This window comes from Manduca sexta, chromosome 21 (assembly GCF_014839805.1).
Source record: "Manduca sexta isolate Smith_Timp_Sample1 chromosome 21, JHU_Msex_v1.0, whole genome shotgun sequence".
In the NCBI taxonomy this organism is placed as follows: domain Eukaryota; kingdom Metazoa; phylum Arthropoda; class Insecta; order Lepidoptera; family Sphingidae; genus Manduca; species Manduca sexta.
This window is the reverse complement of record NC_051135.1, coordinates 8,540,222-8,562,956: the sequence shown is the minus strand read 5'-3', so window position 1 is coordinate 8,562,956 and position 22,735 is coordinate 8,540,222. Positions and strand designations below refer to the sequence as shown.

Here is a 22,735-nt window from a genome sequence, read left to right as displayed (position 1 = left end):
GATATAGACAGTTTCGACTTCATCATAGTGGGTGCGGGGTCTGCAGGATTCGTGTTGGCAAACCGACTCACCGAGGTCTCTGACTGGTCCGTACTGCTGATAGAAGCTGGAGACTACCCGGCAGCCATATCGAACGTTAGCAAAATCGTTTTTACATTACTATTTCCCACACACTCATATACGCTTAGTTAATTTTCTTCAACAGGTTCGATTTTGCATGTATAGGATTTTAGAGAGAAAACCATAATAATTATTTTCTACGTTTAATCTATACCAATTATGAAGACATAATAATTCTATGTTCACCAAGTAAAGCAGTCTTATAAGACAAATCCATTTAAATGTAGCAATTAAATGCGCGAAATCTTCATAATTATTATAATGACTTTTCGTTTTTACAGCAACCGGCATTCCCGTTTCTCGTTTCCAACTCAGATGTAGATTGGAAACGCTATTCGGTAGACGATGGATATTCCTCACAAGCTCACAAAACCAAAAGTATTCGTATAACCAGTGGCAAGATGGTAGGAGGCTCAAGCGGAGCTAACTTTATGTTTTACGTCAGAGGGAATAAGGCGGACTTCGACGGCTGGGTCGCCGAAGGCAACGAGGGATGGGACTGGGAGACAGTAAATTAATACTACAAAAAAAGTGAGGGGATGAGAGATGAAGCAATTTTAAAAAGCAATTTTAGAAAGTTTTGGCAGTCCAGTGTTGGTAGGACATCAGGCTTTGAATAAACAGCAAACATACCCTGATTATCAGACTATTAGCTTTCCATTACCGGCCGCTGGTTTATTATCAACAATTATGTGTTCTCATATGCTTGAATTAGACGACCACATATGTGCCGCGCTTATTGAAGCAACTTTATACAAAGAACATCTGTCTACCTCTATTAGTCTTCAACACCCGCACGCAAGAGGTCAAATAAAACTACAAAGTAACGACCCTGAAGATCCACCTTTGATATATACAGGATATTTCACTGATGAACGAGATTTAGAAACATTTGCCTCCTCCGTGGAAGATTATCTGACAATTCTTAATACGACAATGTTCAGGGAAATGAATTCAGAAGTGGTTAATATGAACGTTCGTCAATGCAACCATTTAGAGTTCGGAAGTCATGATTATTGGAAATGTTTTGTTAAGAATACAGCTGGTACCGAATGGCACACCAGTAGTACGTGTCGAATGGGTCGGAAAGGTTTGGGAGTAGTTAACGAGAGATTACAAGTGTACGGAGTGAAGAATCTCAGGATAGCTGACGCGAGTGTCATACCGCATATTACCAATTGTAACATCAACGCACCGACAATAATGATCGGCGAAAAAGCTGCCGATATGATCAAAGAAGATCATAACGTCGCTGTGTATCATGCTAATTAAAATAACAACCATTCATCAGTTACCAGTCTGTATCAAAAAATAGCATTAAACCTCCAATTGTTAAAGAAGTATTTTTTTTGAATATATTTATTGGAAGTTTTCATTTATTGTAGTATCTAGAAAGAAAGAAAGAAAAAAAAGAAAAACGATTTATTATTCACAGTCGCAGCATAAACAAACGCAATGCACCTTGATTACAAATAATAATTAAAAATGGCTGGTCGCGGCTGTGACCGGTAGGTGACTCGGCATAATGTTGTGATGTGGTGTAAACCAAAACACAACGCTGTTTTTCAGTAGTCACCTTTAGTGACGTATCAATAGGCGTTTAACTAATTTAATTATCCCCCCGATGAAATTCTTATGCGCTCGGTCTTCACACCGAATGCACGCCCATGCACGGGGGAACATTATGCCGCGACTCTAGGCACATATTGTAATGTGTATACCTCTTGGTTGCCAAATACACATTGAGGCCTATAAGGGTTCGCGAACATCTCCCCTCCCTCTCCTTTCAAACCATCCTAGAAACTCCTACTCCTTCCCCTTCTCTTCCTTCCCTCTATCCCCTCCCTTCTTCCTCTTGGGCCCCGTGACCGAATAGCTATGGGTTGCCAGCGTACCGTCCGCTGGCTCCCTCAGTAATAGCGGTAGGGCCTACCAAATCATTATTGGGACTGCCGTGGTTGCTAAGCCGGGGAGTCACTTGTACACCATTAGTAGGTTACCCCCGGTGATAACCGCGGCAGTTGCCAAAAAAAAACTAATTTAATTAACAAGAATAATAAAATATATATAAAAAAGTTATTTAAGGTGTGCGAAATGAGACTCATCAACGGAGCTGTAGATTGCACGCACCCAACCACGCCGATAATATTATATATTAGTTGCGTCGAGCAAGCCGTCGCAGGTGCACGCTGCTCACATGTACGTGTTATAATAAATATATCTAAATATATTATTATATCTTGACAAGGAGAAAGACGTCCCGGAGGCATATTTACATTGCTTCCGCGGTATGAAGAGACTGAGTTCTCGGGTTCAAAACCCGGTTTGGACTTGTTGATCAATATCACCAAGTCTTTAGGTTTATACAATAGTATAGATGAATGATATAAATTAATTTCTGTTATCTTTTATATAGACGGTTGAGAGGCAAATTGACTAAAGCGACATTTTTCTGAAACACATACATATTTGAAATCTATGTTTTTTAACATAAGTTAAAACTTTTCGAAAAAAATGGCGCTTAAGTCAATAAGCCGTTCAACCATCGATACAGTATATGCTGTTAGTTCACACAGTTCGATGCATTTCCGTTTAATTTTATCTGTATTTTTTGCAGGGCTTATAAACAACTTGAGAATATTTTTTTTTAACTTTGTGTTAGATTCAGGGAATATAATTTTTAGAGTTTACGTGTTGTTTATTAAGTGTAACTATTTATGGACGATGGAAATAATGAGACTTATAATCGCATGTCTCAGGATAGAATACCTAACAATATGTAATTCAAGGTGTTAGTTGGTGTTTCTACCGTTTATGGGGTCGTATAGCTTATCATCATGCCACCGGCAAGCTCCTCTCATCATTCAAAGCAACAAAAACATTGCTCATTAGTCTTATAGATTATAATTTACTGCAACAAACCTAGTAGTAGAAGAAAAAAGGTATGCATAGTAGCAAATTGTCTTTTAAACTTAATTTTAATCAGTTTCTGAAGGCGCACAAATCTTCATAATATTTAACATTAATTAGTAATTTTCGTATTATAACGTGAAACTTTAATTGTACTTGCGTTTCTTCAATAGTTTTTCTGTTGTATTTTTTAAGTCTATATACAGTGACTAGTACAATATTGATTGGCCGTACAAATAGACATACTAAGTACATAGCGGTTATATATATTACCCATGTGAAAGTCAAGAAAGAAATAAGCAAGATGAATGCTCAAAATATATTGCTTCTATCTTTCCTCAAAATATAAATGCTGCGAACTTGTTTTATTTTAAAGGTACTGCTTCTCTGTTTTAATTACCTTGACTGCGTTTAGACGTGATATTGTTATTAGTACGTTTTTGTACGGGTCTACTTGAAAAACAAGAGAATTGTTTTTGACTGTATATTAATATATTGGCACCGAATCCGTCACCGTTCTGTGGGAAGGATAGGATGTAGTGGTGGTGATGTAGTGTGATGTGTTAGTGGTAGGATTAATTCCTCGTATTTTTTCTTAGGAGAAAGCAGTGGAACTTTATCCTCGCAGATGGTATTAAAAAACATAACTATAGATGTTTACAAATTCCATGTCTGAAATATTGCCAATAACGGATCGGATCCGTCGTCGAATCCCTCATCATATCCGTAACATTTCGTAGTAACAAGATGTGCGATCCGTCATCTGAAACTAAGGATTTCGTTTTTCGAAGTAGACTCTGAGGGCGGCTAAAATAACGGGTGGTAAGATTGTGGGGATCGAGAGGCCTCATGAAGTGTTAAATTTTCTCTAAAGGAGGGAAAAATCTTATAATAAATAACATACTGGGCAGTCCGACAAAAAGTATTTGTGCAACAAATAAAACAAGCAGCGCCACCTTTATTGATCTTACAATCAAGTTCAACGCGAGATGCCAATAGATGGCGTCACAATCGAATTGAATCGCCCGCTGGTTTACTGCACTCCAATAATATAAGAAAACATCGTTGAGAAACTCGAAAGGGTGCACACCGTACAGTGCAGTTCTCGAGTTTTCATTCTAAGGCTTTTATTTAGCGTGTGCTTCCCACACGGAGATACTCGCCGGACTTTATTTCCGAACAGCCGTTTTTTGTTATATCTCAAAAGGCCGCGCTTCCAGTCAGCTTCCACTGCGTGGGATTATCTTTGGAACACGACACTTCCTTACGTTTGTTATGTACTTAATATAATAATATATCACTTCATAAGTGTTTTACCGTTTCTTGATGCGACGAAACCTTCGGCCCTATTACATTTGTAATTAAAACTTCATGACCAAAATATAATAATAATATATAAAACTAGCTTCCGCCCGCAGCTTCGCCCGCATGGATTTCGGACTTCAAAAATGGAGGGGGTGCTCAATTTGTCGGGATGTTTTTTAATGTCCGATTGTCCGGTCAGGGTCTGATGATGGGATCCTGGTGAAATCGAAGGAACTTTTAACCATTAAGGTTGCACGCGACGGAAGCTAATTGCGCTCTGTCTATCACTTGGGAGATAAAAGGAATATGTGTAGCGCTTAACGACATGCTCTCTTTATTCAGCTGTTGAAAGTATGTAAATATGAAATATGTTGTTACATTATTATCTGTTTGTAAATACTTATGTAAAGTCGTGAAACGTGTGCACACTTTATGTACAGAGTGACTAATAATAAGATATTTTCTAAATTAATAAGTGCACTAAGATTGGGTCGAGAGACCTATCCAACACTCGACAGTTTTCGAAGAATTTAACATTTATTGATTTAAAGCAATCATTATCAGACCAAATATTTTTGTCTTGAAGTATTAAATACTACAATAATTGTAGGCGTTAAAGTACTTTTAAATAGACAAGCCAAGAGAATATGATTGGAAGTTTGCACAATGTACACAAGCCTGGAAAGAAGTTCAACATTAAATCAAATCGAAACTCAAAAGACCGGCTACCAGACTTCAAGACACTGTGAGCTCATTGTAAAATGTTTAAAAATTGTAGAAGTACCTACATATACGATTACAATTATAGTAATAATATCAGCCCTGTATTACATACTGTCCCACTGTTGGGCACGGGTCTCCTCTACTACTGAGAGGGATTGGGCCTTAGTCGACCACGCTGGCCTAGTGTGGATTGGTAGACTTCACACACCTTCGAAATTCCTTTAGAGAACTTCCCATGTATACAGGTTACCTCTCGATGTTTTCCTTCACCGTTAAAGCAAGTGATAATTCACAAAGAATACACACATGATTTTAGAAAAGTCAGAGATGTGTGCCTTTGTCATTTGAACCTGCGGACATTCATCTCAGCAGTCCGTTCCGCAACCAACTAAGCTATCGCGGCTTTCCAATTAACAAAAGTCGAAATACAACTACGTTATTGACAAAAAATAAAAGAAAACATATCGCAGAAGAAAAGTAACGCAGGGGCAGTTCTTATCTATACTTCTATACTATTATATAAAGCTGAAGAGTTTGTTTGTTTGTTTGTTTGAACGCGCTAATCTCAGGAACTACCAGTCCAATCTGAAAAATTCTTTTTGCGTTGGATAGCCCTTTGTTCGTGGAGTGCTATAGGCTATATATTATCACGCTATACCCAATAGGAGCGGAGCAGTAATGGCTAATCTCAGGAACTACCGGTCCAAACTGAAAATTTTTTTTGCGTTGGATAGCCCTTTTTCGTGGATTGCTATAGGCTATATATCATCACGCTATACCCAATAGGAGCGGAGCAGTAATGGCTAATTTCAGGAACTACAGGTCCAAACAGAAAAATTCTTTTGTGTTGGATAGCCCTTTGTTTGTGGAGTGCTATAGGCTATATATCATCACGCTATACCCAATAGGAGCGGAGCAGTAATGGCTAATCTCAGGAACTACCGATTCGAACAGAAAAATTCTTTTTGTGTTGAATAGCCCTTTGTTTGTGGAGTGCTCTAAGTTATATATCATCACGCTATGACCAATAGGAGCGGAGCAGTAATGGCTAATCTCAGGAACTACCAGTTTGAACTGAAAAATTCGTTTTGTGTTGGATAGCCCTTTATTTGTGGGGTGCTATAGGCTATATATCATCACGCTATGACCAATAGGAGCGGAGCAGTAATGAAACATGTTGCGAATACGGGGACAATTTATTAGTTTTAAAAGCATCCGTTGCGTGCGCTGCGTAAACGGTTAAAGTTATGCAACAATGATGTATGACGGGATTGTTCCTCTTAAAAAGTTCTAAAAAATATATTATAAAACAAAGTCCCCACTGCATCCGTCTGCCTGAACGTCTTAAACTCAAAACTACCCAACGTATTAAGATGAAATTTGGTATGGAGACAGTTTGAAACCCTGGGAAGAATATAGGCTCCCGGAAACTACTACTTTTATAATGGAAAACTTTAGCCTGAAAAACTTTTATAACGCGGGCGGAGCCGCGAGCAAAAGCTAGTTACAATAAACGGACAAGTGAACAGAATTCGCGCTCCGCAAGTTTCGTGTGCACTTGTAGGTAAGGTATCTTCGTAATAGTTCGCCTATCGAAGACTTTTTCCGCCTTTCCGAGATAGTTTAATTTTAGGGTTCCGTACCTATAGAAGTAAACGGAACCATTATAGGATCACTTTGTTGTCCGTCCACCCGTCTGTCAAGATCCAGAAATTATAGACCTATTGCTCATTTATCAGTCTTTTCTATAATATTCGAGAAGGTAATTTATAATTCATTTTATTGTTTTTAGGAGAAATTCAATATTCTTTGTGAAGAACAAAAAGGTTTTAAAAAAATAAAAACATTGATAGGGCCATTTTTGACTTTTTAAAAATTATAGTAGATAACGTAGACAAAAGAACCCCTGTATGCTCGATATTCATGGATATGACAAAAGCATTCGACTTTGTCAATCATCAGATTCTTCTACATAAATTGGAAGCTTATGGCATACGAGGTAATGCATTACAGCTTATATTGTCTTATTTAAGCAATAGAACTCAACATAGCGAAATAACAAAAATCTGTTCAATTTCTAAACTAGAAAGACATATGCGTCTAATTCACAAAATTACATGTGGTATACCACAAGGAAGTGTCCTTAGGCCACTTTTATTTTTAATATATATTAACGATTTGCCATTAAATGTAACTTATCCTATAAGCCTCTTTGCAGATGACAGTACAATAACAATAAAATGTATGAACTACTCAACATATGAAACAGAAATAAATAATGCTCTAAATCAGATTATTACATGGCTATAAAATAATCAACTTAAAGTTAATTTGGAGAAAACTACAGTTATGCATTTTTCTCAAAAGCCAAAAAATAATGACATCAAAATTAAATATCAGGAGCATATTATAAGGGACACCGACAATACTAAGTTTTTAGGAGTACACATAGACAACAGATTAACATGGAAAAAAATATACTCAAATGTTATGCAAAAACTACACAAAATATTCATATGCCCTTCATCAACTTTCCAAATAGTAGATAAAAGGCAGTTTTGACTGCATATCACGGATACGTCGTTAAACTACGTTTCGGTATAATATTTTGGGGTAATTCAGTGATTATAAATCCGTTTTTGTGGCACAAAAAGATGCATACGCGCAATTTGCGGCATTAAGTCAAAAGATAGCTGTGTGCCATACTTTAAGTCACATAAACTTTTAACTTTAGCATCCCTTTATATATATGAAGTTGCCATTTTCGTAAAAATCAATCCTTATTTATTTATTATAAACTCCCAAATACGTACTTGCAAATTAAGAGGGGACAATCTCTTAAGTATTGAAGTCTCCAGAACCACCTTAAAACATAAGAGTATATACTGTATGGCAATAAAAATATTTAATAAAGTACCTGAAAACTTAAAAAATCTAAACATGCAAACATTTAAAACAAGGCTACATACATTACTTATAGAAAAGTGTTACTACACTATACAAGATTATTTACAAGATTCACTCATTGTTATTACTACATAATATATTACTGCTAGAAGAATATTATGGAGATACAGTTATCCTACTTAACAACTTAATATTTATTGACCTGTTAATACTTAAAATTAAGAAGGTTTATTGTTTTGTTTAAGCTATAAATATACTAAGTTTATAATTCTGTGTACCTATTCATATATATTTTATTTGTTCTGCCAAAGGTTACGTATTTGCTTTAAACTTATTACTTAAATTCTAATCTAGATCTAAGCATCTATTTTCCAAACATTTATATGCTACGAAAGCAGATGTCGGCGAACTCTATCGTAATTACTTAAGACCAATGTACCTATTTACCCGATATCATGAATAAAAAAATTGAATTTGAATTTACAGAAATATAATTTACACTTCTCCCTAAAATTACGTAGGGACAAAATCAAATTCGTAGCGTAGCAGAAATTATTTTACGACACACTCTGGAAAATGTGGAGTAGTGACGAATGAGAATGAAAGATACGCCCAGTGACCCCGTTACGTTTGGTTGAGTTTTATGGCATCAGAAATCCATACTTCACTATTTCCAGCCCCTCATCCTATAACTTTCTAATAAAGTAGCAGTGCCTAAATTTTCGATGAAATTTGATGTACTTGATCTGGGAGGTCAATTTAACATTGTAATAACTTTAAAGAACTTTAATTTTTACCCAAGCTATACAATTTAAAAAATATTCAAAAAAAAACTTGTAATATCTATTTATTTCAGTTCGTCGTTACTAAGCTCCTAATCTTTAAATAATAGCTGTATTCTATTTTTTTATACGTTCACGGCAATGTGACTCCACTGCACCTGATGGTAAATGATGATTACCCTCAGCAGCCGACACAATTATGCCGGCCTGTTGGAACTGGATATACACAGGCTGATCCCGGAACGCGACATACTTACGTGGGCCACTGTGGCGGGTTTTAACACCTTGTGTACGGTGCTCGCTATTCGGGCGGATATAAAATAAATCCTACCACCAGCAATAATAATAATAATAGGTATGAAGTTCATTTCTAGATAATTCATTGAAAGAAGGTAGGTAGGCAGGTATTGAATTCTTAAAATTAAATTAGAAATGTAATCATTTGGTTTACAATACAAATAATAATTTACAAAATCCGTATATGTCGGCTATGTGACAGGAAAAAAATTGAAAAAGAGACTTATTGTAAATCATAATTACACGACTGTGGAACACCGTTATAACACTTAATGAAATGCCAAACAATATACACGCCACAAAGGTGACGATGTACAAAACACGCGAACCGAAGCTTTTCGGTTGATGAATATTTTATGTAAAAATCCATTCCAGTCGTCTCCGTGAATTCACCGTAATGTAAGACGATGTCGAATGAGATATTCAACGCGTTATTTTCGACTGAATTGCAGATAAACTTCCCTTTATACAAATTTTGTCGAATTACATCAGAAGGAATATCTTTGTATTCTGTTTCCTCGCATCCCAAATAACCTCTTAGTCACTCCTTGTTGTTATGTTAAGTAACGTAACATCTTGGACTGGTGGAATATTGGTTTTACTTTCACTGCTTCTTTGGTTTAATGTTTATACTTCCACGATACTGTTTGCTTTGGCGGAGTTAATTTAAAAAATTACCGCAACAGAAGATCGCTTGGGACTTCTTGGAAATTTTCATCAAAGCGATTGCTGTTTACAAAAGCTGATTTCTTTCACGTTCCATCAAAAAGAAAAATCTATCAGCATTAATTGCATAGCTCCTATTGCAATACGGTTTAATTTGCAGTATCAAATAATGTTATGTAAATGGAGAAACATTTCACATTGCTATACATTATACAATCAAAGCGGGAGTTCTGTTATGATCAAGTAGGGGAGACCTAGGAAGGTTGTGACAATTTTACTTAAATGAACATATCTCAAGAAAGAAATATACCACGATTACGAACTGTATGCTTCATTATAGCTCAGTCCTTATCGTTTTGAAAACAGTAATTAAAGTAAATAAAAAGGTATATGATTTCTGAGAAAATCCATGAAAACTGAAACTACTCCCTTTGTCACAACTCTCCTAACGCCGAGGTAAGTTGTGACAGGTACAAAGGTAAGTTGTGACAGCTGTGTATCTGGATTATATTTATTTATTTATTTATTTATTTATAAAGATACACTAAACAGATTACTGACAATAATTATCTAAATTACATTACAGTGGAACTAATGGCTAGTCAGAATCCAAATAGAAGTGTATACAACTTATTCAAATTAGGTGACACGTACATGTTATTTAGTTACAAAATAATAATAATAAATATAAAATATGTTGGCTAAGGTAAGGCAGACGATGTGGGAGTTGTATTTGACTTGGTTGCTGTGGTTAATATGTGTTTTACTGAGCGTCGGAAAGTATAATATTTTGAAGTGTGAATATCAAGTGTGGGATGTTTTATAGATAGTTCATTATACAGGCGACACATTCTTGTAAGAGGATTATAGAAAGATGTATTATTTTTGCATACTTGTAAGTTAAACGTCCTCATAGGTAAACGCGGATTATTCTTCGTGTTAAAATTTAATAAGCTTAATAAGTATGATGAGTCTAATTGATTGTGAAGTAATTTGTATAGATATAATAGATCTTGTTGCCTGCGACGATTTTCGAGTGGGGTTACATTAAATTTTAATAATCTGTCACTGTGACTAATGAGTTCTCGACCAAAGCCACTCTTGTAGCTCAGAATCTTAAGACACTTCTTTTGGACACTTTCAATATTTTCAGAATGGACAATGTAACACGGTGACCAAATAACAGCGGCATACTCTAGCACACTACACACAAGACTAAAATATAGAGTGAGAAAGCTTTTGATGTTTTGAAACCCTTTGTACTCCTAGTTATGAATCCAAGAGATTGGTATCCTTTGCTCATAACATATGCGTAATGATCACGAAATGTAAGTTTCTGGTCAAATAGAACTCCGAGATCCCTAACTACAGTTTTTGATTGAAGACTTTGGCCTTGCAGCGTGTAGGTGTGTGTTGTTTTGTATCTCTTATTCGTGAAGGTAATAACAAAACATTTTTTTATGTTTAAAAACATCCTGCTTTCGTTACACCAGCCATAGACGGTATTAATGTCCTTTTGAAGATCAAAGCAGTCTGACAAATTGTTTATAGATTTGTAGATTTTAAGATCGTCAGCATATAATAGACAAGGACACGTTAAGTTGTAGATTAAGTCATTTATAAAAACTATGAAGAATAATGGCCCCAAATGCGATCCTTGGGGCACCCCGGACGTGATGATTATAGACGATGATGTGAAACCTTTGAGGGCAACTAGCTGACTTCTACTGTTAAGATATGACTCTATCCAACGCAACAAATTTCCATGAATACCATGACTAGATAGTTTTCTAACTAATAAAACGTGATTAACTTTATCAAAAGCTTTTTTAAAGTCAGTGTACACAGCGTCCACTTGACCACCTTTGGCAAAAGTTTCACAAAGATAGTTTTTGTATTCTAACAAGTTCGTCACTGTTGACCGATTTTTACAAACCCATGTTGTTTATTGGAAATGTATGGTTTTAAATGATAATATAATTGATCATAAACTGCGGACTCGAATAATTTGGCTAGTGCTGATAAGATGCTAATGGGTCTATAATTTTCACAGTTTGATTTATCACCGGATTTATGTATAGGAACAATATATGCTATTTTCCATGTTGCAGGAAAGACGCCCATTTTAATGATTTATTGAATAAGGTAGTTAAAGGATGGCATAATTCATTAGCACATTTTAAAAGGAATTTAGCTGGAATACCATCATGACCCGGGCCTTTTCGCGAATCAAGATTCTTTAGCAAGCGCAAAACAGTTTCGTTATCCAGTTCGATATTAAAAATTATGTTGTTAAATTCTAATTCCTGATTGCTAGTTATATTGACATCATCTTCTCTGCCAGATGAATGCTCAAAAACAGAACTAAAATATTCAGAGAAGAGTTCACAAACGCCTTGTGTGTCAGAAGCAGATTTTTCCTGAAGGACCATAGTTTGAGGTATGCCTGAGTGGCCTTTTCTATTATTTATATAGCTCCAGAATGCTTTAATATTATGGGGTATGGTGTTTTCAACATGAGATAAATAGGCCGAATAAGCCTTATGAGTAAGCAGTTTACATCTTGTACGTAGGAGTGCGAAAGTGTCATAGTCTCTAGGATTGTTATACCTCTTATAAAGGCTGTGATATTTATTTTTTCTTTTAAGGCTTTAATCAATGGTATTGTGTACCATGTAGGATACTTCTGTCCATTATTTTTATAAGGGGGTATATTTAGCAATAAGATCATTGAGAACACTATAAAAGTTTTTGACAGCTTCGTCTACATCAGATGATGACAAAAGTAAATGCCAATCAACACAGTTTAATTCAAGTTTCAATTTGTTGTAGTCGCATTTATCAAAATTATAGCGTGTTGTTTTAGCTGGTTTTATATTTTTACTTAGGTTAATATTTTTAAGTATAATTTTTAATGGAGGATGATGTAAATCAGTTCGTGTAATGGGGTCAGCAGGTACAACTTCAACTAGATTGTCAACATTGGATAATACTAAATCTAAGAGTCGATTATTGTTATTACGCAAATTGTTAAATTGGTTTAGTTTACAAAAAGTAAGTAGTTCTACAAGAAGACAAGCTTTTGTGTCAGATGATATTCCAGGTATTAAATTATAACCACAGGGATTTGTAGTCCAAGACAAATATGGTGTGTTAAAATCTCCCACAATCAAGAACCTATCACTATATTGGCAGCGGTGTATAATTTGTTGCGTGTTTGTATAAAATGATCGCAAGGTTTCGCTTGACATGTCAGGAGGTAAATAACATAAACAGATATGAACTCTGGGGTCAGATGGTTTATCTGATAAAACCGTGATCCAAAGATCCTCCACCACACTCTCCCAACTCGTTTGCCTTATTACATTGTAAGATTTTTTGATAGCCAGTAAAACTCCACCCCCATCCTGCTTAGGATTATAAGTAGTACATCGATCCCTCCTATAAACATTAAATTTTGAGTCAAATAGTTCAGCATCAGAAACACTTGGATTCAGGTTTGTTTCTGTTAAACACACCATATCAAAATCACAATTAAGTGTATTCAAATATATATCTCTAACTTTAGTGCGAATTCTGTTAACATTTTGATAATATACATTCATAGTGAAATTTAAAAATTTAAAATTAGCTTATATTTTACAAGGTTTTACGTAGACAGAGAAAAGGTAATATATATGTGTAATTTATTATTATACGCATAAAATTATAAAATTAATTAAGGAAAATAGGTAACATACATATAATAATTACTTAAATACCTTTACAAAGCTTATCCAAGACGCTCGCATTTTTTATATGAATAGCTTGCGAGTAATCGTCTTTTCTCATATAAATTCTTCCATACCTTATCCAGATATACTTATAAGATAGTTGTTTGGCAACAATTCTGGCTGAAGCATGTAGTTGTTTGACAACCGGAGATAAATGTTCACCGAGGTAAATGCGCTGTACGTCTCCAGTCAAGCCTAGATGCCCGGTGTTTAGGTAGTTATTCTTATTTTGTTTATTATATCTGGTATAGGCAGAGATAATGTTATCACGGATACGCTCCGACGGCAAAGTAATTAGTATTCCTCGGGGACGACCATTGCGTTTGTCCATTTTTGCAACCCTTTTTACAGAACAGATGTCGGCGTCAGCCACTTTAAGTTCTGCAAGCATGTTCTGGACCAATGTAATTAGGTTTTCGTTATGTCTTTCCGGTACTGACTGCATCTCAACATTGCAACTTCTGGAGATTTTTTCTAGTGTACACAACCGATTTTCTAATAGCAACATACTAGACTCCGCCTTTGCTTTTTCAGATTCCAGCATACAAATTTTATGGTTGGCTGCTTCTAAATCTTTTCTAATATCTGTTTGTTCATCTGAAAGGTAGTCAGTCGTTTCGGTGAATTCAGCTTTAAGTTTGTTGATGGCAGAGTTTATATCTTCCCTAACGGCAGATCTAATGATAGATAGTTTTGAATCAAGCAGCATACTGATTTGTTCAATAGTCACGCCATTGTTACATGTTGAGATAGAACAAGCAGAATTTATGTCACGTGGCGTGATTTCATAGTTAACGACATTGTCTGAGGATGATAAGGATGCCTTACGAATGGAATTGTTATCATTGCGTCGGGTAAGATTGTCGCACGATAGACATTTCCAATTCAGCTTTAAATCATGCATATTTTCTTTATAGTAAGCAGTCGAAATATTTATACATTTTAAATGGTAAAATCCCATGCAGACAGAGCACTTTAATTGAGCATTTGTTCTAGTTTGTTTATTGCAAGCCAAACAATTCATTTTGTATTTTATAAATATATTATCAAATGTTGCGGAGAGTTAGCGCAATAAGCGGCATGCAGCGCAATTCACTTCAGCCCTCGAATAAATACAATGTGATTTATAATGCTTTAGCGCTAGATGTGCAACGAAATAGCTCGCTCACACTTACAGTATTTCGTTTTTGCTGCAGTTGAAGCAGGCGCTGTTCTAAGGTGTCGTCTAATAATCGTGCGTAAAACTCAGCGATTAAAGCAGCGTTGTTCCACCGAAGCGACGCATTCCCGGGTTGTGGTAGGTCAGGTTTTATACAACGATGGCGGTCATTGCATTATTTTTTTTACATTTTAAGTTTTGATTAGTCCGATAAACACTTCGTATTTTCGTTTGATAACACACACTTATTTGGGTCTTTTCACAAACTATCACTGTATATAAGTTCCAATGACATTTATGCAGTTTAGACACAGTTTTTGAATTAAAATTACGGAGCGTACATGCGTGCACCGCGCGTGATTAATTATATATAAGTATATATATTTGAAAGACAAGTAGATTTACATACAGGGTCATTTTGACAACGCTTTACTAAATGAAACCACATACTCATCTACTTGGAAATAACACTTTACAATAAGTTACTTGAGCCGTAGATGTAAAGTAAAAAGTATAAGTTTCGAACAAAATAAATATTAATAAAAAGCAATTCCAATTTTACACGTCCTAAAGCCACTACTACTACTCTAAGAGAATTTGTCGCAGCGGCAACATCATACTTCCAGCCAGAAATACACCCCCATACACGCCATATTCGCATTAAAGTACAAAATGATCAAATAATCAGATAACTAAAACCAGGATTACTCGTGAAAATATTAGTTATTAATGTGTGATTTTTGGCACAATGTCAGCAAAGATGAAGGCGAGTATGTGGTTTCATGTGGTTTCATTCGCAATGTCAAAATGACCCTGTATGTATTATAAACAAAATAAACTTTTTTGCATAAAATACTTTACTTATTAATGACAGAATTATAAGAACTACAATAACATGAAACATTAACATATCAAGCATTAAATCTTTTATAAGTATTTATGACATATTTATGAGATCAGTCGTTTTAAATTCAGTCAAAAATCTTAATCTAGTCTGATAAGCAAAAATAAATAAATGACAGACATCGCAGCTCGCCCCCTGTGCAATCTTCGTGAGACCAGCCTCTGCATTTCAGACACTGGACCCACTTTGCATTTGTTCTGGCACTGAGCTACACTTCTCCTGGCTTCTCATTTTTTTGCCAACATAAAGGCAAAATAATTAAATACTTCTCGTTTCTTTTGTTGTCAGCCCATTATTGGATGCTGCACATGTCAATAAATAATCGCATAATATATTTTCTCCGTCTTCTGTAAATAACGTAAGACTGACATAACTCATAGACGGAGCCACATCAGTTGCATTATCTTGAAAAGCCTTTTTCTTCTTAATAAACCTATGTAAAGACATGTAGTTGAGATTGTAAGAGGACGCGGTATTTGGAAGACTTTGACCTCTTTTTAGCAACTTCTTCAGAGGCCAATTCATAAATATTGATACTAGCGAGGCCCATATCAGTCTTTTGCGTGTAATTATTCGGCATTCTAAAACAAAAAATAGATAATTCAGCATTCAACATTAAACCGCATACCCAAACAAGTTCCTAACAAAAAAATCATTTTAAAGACGAATTTTAATTATAGCATACTTTAAAGTCAAAGTAGGTTATAAGAATTAATTAAAACAAACGAATTTATACATATAAATAAAAAACAAACATTGCAAAAAGCATGTAAAACAAGGTAATCAGAAAATGAACTTAGCCTAGGAGAGTTGTGACACGCTGTCACAACTTTCCTAGGTGCCAGAAATCGTGACCTGGTCAAAATAATATTGCTTAATTTCGAAACAAGATCCAAACACAAAAATACAGTGCCATACTTAGAAACTTCATAAACCGCAAAATAAAAGAAAAAATAGCAAATCCACCTGAACATAATATGTATCGATATAAATACAATCAAAATTTTGATATAAAACTTACTTTTCAGTTTCTTTTCCATGCAGACGTCGTACTCACGAAACCGCTGGCCGTGCGCCACTGGCGCTTACAGTATCGAGTAGCGTTTCTCTAAAGAAACAATCGTGCGCTGTAGCCAGTTCCCTAACGGTCGGAGGTTCTGAGAAATCATCTTTGTCACAACTCTCCTCTGTCACAAACCTCCTCGGTCTCCCCTACCTACATAAGTCAAATCATTAAATTGTCTGTAACTTCATCTTTGAGTTGAAAGTTAAGCGTTGTTGTATTGTAGTATTTATATGTTACTTTGGAACCCATGGGAAAGTTTATCATGTCTGTAATTCTTGATACTGGATGATAATGTTTGCATCGTTGTGATTCTTACGGAGGAAAGTAGGGATTAAAATATTGAATGTGAAAATATTTATTATATTTTCGGCTGACTGTAAATTGGTTACATACGATTTACCTAGATATTTCGTTCTGTATAAGCTTAATATATTAAGAAGAGAAAACGCATTTTGCATTTATAGTCAATAGTCTATTATTATAATACTAAGTACATAAGCTGTTGGATGTTCGATTAAAATAAATATTTTAAAACTCTGGTTATAAGTAAGTTTTGTGCATATTAATTCTAATTATTGCCCATTACAAGGAAAATATCTTCACATATATCATAGCTATTTTTGATTATGATGTTTCATTCTATTTCTATCGGAGAGATAAAGAAACAACTGATATCTTGTTTTGAGAAATACGCATTTAAACGAATAGCTACTGCGAGCAATTCACGTTTAACGTTTCTTCAGCAGTACGGTATCATTGTGTACTAAGGTACAAAGGTAAATTGCGCCTTAGTTCCCTTATTTAATATACATTTCCAGGAATATGCAAATGGGTATGCCCTGGCAACGCTTCTGACAGATGATCGACGTTTCAAGTTATAAAAAAGCGACTCGCAAAAGAGTTATTACGTGATGAAAATGTAATATTCATTTTGTTCTGCTAAAGTGAACGCAAAATGAAATTATGTAACGTGCGTAATGTTTTGTAAATGTTTGTGTATTCGTGAATTCAGGCTTGAAAGGAAATGTTTGGGGATTGTTAATAATTTCATATTTGCTGTATATTGCTGAGAAGTTCGTATCACATTATTATGGGAGCAGGTGTCATGAAAGTTGCAAAAGAAAATATATTACAAAAAGAAAGTATTATATTATTAGCAGTAATTTTTTTATTGCTTTGAATGACGAAACGAGCTTGCCGTTCGTGATGTAAGTGATACCACCGTCTATAAACAGTGGAAACACCATCAGTAACTACAGTTCTATCGTGTTCAATTTAAGTCGATTATTCCAAACTCTGAACGATGTTCATTATATATACAATTATATTTTGAAACTTTAATTGCTCATGCAGAATCCTTTTAGATATATCATGTTATGGTAATGACCTAGTTGGGAGTGGAACGGACTGCCGAGACGAAAGTCCGCATGTTCAAAACCCAAGGGCACTGACTTTGCAAAAGTGTGTGTATTCTTTGTGAGTTATAGCTTGCTTACCGGTGAAAGAAAATATCGCGAGGAAACCTGCATACCTGAGAAATTCTCTATGAGAGTTTTGAGGGTATATGAAGTCTGCCAATCCGCATTAGGCCAACTAAGGCCTCATCCCTCTTAGTAGTAGAGGAGGCCTGAGGCCATCAGAGGAACAGTATATATAGGGCTGATATTATTGATATTTTTTCATATATTGTAGTTTTAAACTAAACGCCAGTTTTTATCGTTAAGTAGTATACACACAAATAAAAATACTTGTATTTTTTAATTGATTTGTATCAGCTTTAACCTAAACAGAAGATGTAATCTACGTAAACTTGCAGTCATAATTTACATCCCGCCTCTCCCAGGTTCCCTAAGGACACTATTCTAATTACATACAACAAAGTGTTGCAGGCGAACGGGAATAGTTACCCGTAGGTGATTTAATTACATTGTTATTAAGGACTGCTGCCTTGTTTGTTGTAACATTTCTACCTTTATCTGGTATAAAGTTGTATTATAAGAACTATAATAGACCGGCATAATTCTGATGAAAATTGGTTTAGAAAACATGTCTTTTAAATAATACAGATTTTTAGTTGTATTATCAAAACTTATGCGTGACATATTAAATTAGTAGATAGCAATAGCAATCGCTAACCAGCATTCGCTCATGAAGATGACCTACTTAATAGGTTGAAACTGTTCGACGATTTTGACTACGTATACGTGAGTGAAACCATGTTGCTATCTACTAATTTAATTTTTAGTTGCCGGTTAATCTAGTACAGTGTATACAATATCTGTTAGAAGAATTATTATTTTTGTTATAGCTGAAATTAATATCACTTTTATGTTACAATCTTTGCTTCTAAAAAAATATCATGCTGCTTTAAGATATAAACAATATTAATGCCTTACATTCAAAAGTTAATATGTAAGAATATAAGATAAAATTTGCTGATTTACAAAAAAAAAATGCCTTAGATTCCAAAGTACAACAAACGAATATAAGATTAAAAGATTAGATGTTTGGTAATATTTGCAAAAGAAATTGCTTATCTCACACTTTCTATGTAATCGATATCGAACAACGGCTGTTCCTGACAGACAAAATCTTTGCAAACAATTCCCGATGCGAAATAAAATAAAGCATATAAGAAACTATTTACACTTTGTGTCTCAAGAGAGTTACAATTTCTTATAGTTAAAGATAATCTAAATCTGCATGATTGATCGATTCATTTATTTGATTAAACACATTTCATCAAATACTCATTTGCATCGTAGTAAATTGTAAATGTGAAAATTTTGAAGATGTTTGAGAATAAATATTTAAATGTTAAAATAAACAGTAACTTCTGAACGGATTTAAATGAAAATATTGGCATAAATATTAGCGGCGAAGAGTGATATTTTCCGTGAGGAAACCCGACACAATATATAGGTACTAATATACATAAATGCAGTCTGCAAATCGTTCTATTGAAATTATATTTTAAATTAATTATGTAAGGGAAGCCGGCAATAATCGGATTATGGATCCTTCACCACTGATAGATATACCATATCCTAGACTATCATAGACTACATTTTGTCCCGATAAAAACCTGGAATTTTGCAAATCAACAAAATCATGTCCTATCATAGATTACATTTTGTCCCGATAAAAACCTGGAATTTTGCAAATCTACAAAATCATGTCCTATCATAGACTACATTTTGTCCCGAAAAAAACCTGGAATTTTGCAAACCAACAAAACCAACAAATATATATGAAGAATTAAACCAAATCACAAACACGTTGACAATGGCAGCCGGGGTCAGTAAGCCAACAAAAATAAATGCTCATACTCACTGGGATTAATGGCATGCCCTTCGTCAACTGTATGGAGAGATAAGTGCAGAAGTAGGATTAACACCGTCGACGCCTGAAACAACAAAATATCACGCTTATTTTTTATATCACTAAAGGTTACTTTGTTTATAAACAAGATTAACTTAAGCCTTATTGAGAAGTTCGTAAGGTACGTTTTTGTGTTTTTTGAAAGTAAATTTTAGTGTAACCTCGTTTGTATAATTATTTACATATTTTTATTAATAAACTTGAATAACTAGACTAATCAAACCTAATGAGTCAACTGTAGGTATATCACATTTTTTTTTTTAAAACCATTTTAAAATATGAATATAAATTCATACATTTTGTATAACAACTAGGTCAAAAGTGAATTCTGGATAATAAATATTGACTACTGTTGGCTATATTTTACAATTAGCTAAATACTTTGTAGTATTCTGTGTCGCGTTCATGTTGTATTGGCACAGTTATTGCGTTCGGAATCAAATATCATGCTACACACAACCGTTGCCAAACCAATTTTGAACAAAAAACCATCAAATTCCAAAAAATCCTATTTCTTCTGTGATATTTGGGTTTTTCTGCCTGTGTCAGCCCGGAGTCTGAAATTAGTGCCCGATATGACGATAAGCTCGCCCCCTATCACATCAAGGGAGGGACTATACTTGGTGAAAAGTGGGCGCCCTGGTTGCGCCTCCGCATACCCCTTCGGGGATAAATGCGTGATATTATATACTATTTACAAGTAATGGTTGGTCTATGTTTATAATGTTTTGCATGCAGGCGAAGTATGCGTAGTTGGTACGTTAAGCTACAGTGAAGACTACGGACACCACAATAACGTACGACACTTAACAGGTAAATAACCAAATTTTCCTTTTAAAGTAAACGTTCAGTACTAAAAAATTGGTTCTATATTTTCCTACAAGTCGAGGTTTTTTATGTTCCTGGACAGTCTTTAATACCGCACAGTTATATTGGCTATGATAATTTAAGCTCCTAAATCAATTTAACAAAAAGTATATTTTCCATAATTTGTCTTTTAGTTAAACGATTTTATTAGTAACAACAGCAAAAAAACGTGATATCGAAGTTGAATCCCTCCTCAGGTCCTGATTTTTCCTGTTGAAACAAACATGAGATTGTTTAGCCAAGTGACACGTGACGTTAATAAGTAAACAAGTCATGACGTCGAAATACGTCAAAGTTGGAACAAACAGAAGTTTCGGATTCGTGTGGCATTTGTCGAACGTATTGGTACGTATCTTATATGTAATATTGGAAACTACATTGGTATGCAGTTTTGAAACGCTCGCTATCAACTATAGTCATAGTTTACTAAGTAATTGAAAAAGCAATAACAAATTAAAAAAAGAACAGATGCGTTGCTTTCAATTTCAAACTTAATTCGTTTATTAGAAAATAATCAGTTACATATTACACTAGTATAAAATTGTTCTGTGATCAGTCATCCCGAGCAATATACTTATACTGTTTGCAAGATTTATTTCTCGCATGCTTTTTAAATTTGTTATTGCTTTTTCTATTACTAAGTAATTACTAAGTAATTGAAAAAGCAATAACAAATTTAAAAAGCATGCGAGAAATAAATCTTGCAACAGTATAAGTATATTGTTGGGGATGACTGATCACAGAACAATTTTATACTAGTGTAATGTGTTATTGCTTTTTCAATTACTAAGTAATTGAATAAGCAATAACAGATTTAAAAAAAGGAACAAATACGTTGCTTCCATTTTCAAACTTAATTCGTTTATTAGAAAATAATCAGTTACATATTACACTAGTATAAAATTGTTCTGTGATCAGTCATCCCGAACAATATACTTATACTGTTGCAAGATTTATTTCTCGCATGCTCCCGAGTTCCCGGCACAGATGTCGATTTCACGTCTCGTTTTCCTTATCCCGGCGACGTTTCGACAGGACGTCCCTCGCAAGATAAATCTCAATTAAAGTCGTCTTGTAAGTAATTAAAAGTTATACAAATGGATTCGGATAATTATGATTTATAAGGTGGAACGGAATTAGCTGTGTATTTTCTTAAACAAAATTTATGAAGTTGGAAATGTTGAAGAATATCTTTATGTCTTTTATTCGAATGGAGATGAATATTGAAATATCTTGAATAACTCGGAGTATTTTCATTTATGACTAATATTTGTTTGATATCTTCTGAAGCGTTCATTTCTAAAGAAGAATCAAATTGTATAGTTTTCGGTACTGTAGCCGAATGTTAAAAAACAGATTATGTGAGATTCTATATTGACTATTGTACCACTTGAAAGGTTTCCACGTAGTTGATACCTTGATTTATTAATGTATATCTTAGTGCTGGGTTCGGTTCTCAGGTTGGGGAATATTTTGGGTTTCGCTAACAACACCGGCCAGTCGTAAAAAACTAATTCAAATTCCTTCTGCATCAAAATGGGCAGGTGGAAATAAAATAGTATTATGAAGAGTCAATTATATTATTTTTATAGGTCTCATTTTGTCTCATGATTGCTGATCCCAATTAGAGTGTTACAAATTTTTTTTTTGTTTATATTATACAGGGTCTTTTTATTAAAATAACAATTTAAAATACGTTAGTCAATCAGTAGATATTAAATTTAAAAAACCACCCATTTTGCCGCTGGACGGCCCACGCTACGCTTGCCTTGCCTTGGCCACCACTCAGTCAGCGTTTTACTCCAACTGTCATCGCTGCGTCTAACTATATGGCCTCCCCTACTCCATTTGAGTCCCATGAAGAATAGCCCGATA

At 34.7% G+C, this 22,735-nt stretch overlaps 1 protein-coding gene across 1 annotated transcript in view; it reads right to left on the bottom strand.

Annotated features, from left to right (window-relative positions):
- LOC115448044 (suppressor of lurcher protein 1) overlaps window positions 1-22,735 on the bottom strand; it is a 107,891-nt gene that overhangs the window by 50,132 nt on the left and 35,024 nt on the right. The window contains exon 3 of the mRNA XM_030175341.2: window positions 19,946-20,018. Coding sequence (XP_030031201.2) covers window positions 19,946-20,018 — 73 coding nt within the window. The remainder of the gene's footprint in view (window positions 1-19,945; window positions 20,019-22,735) is intronic.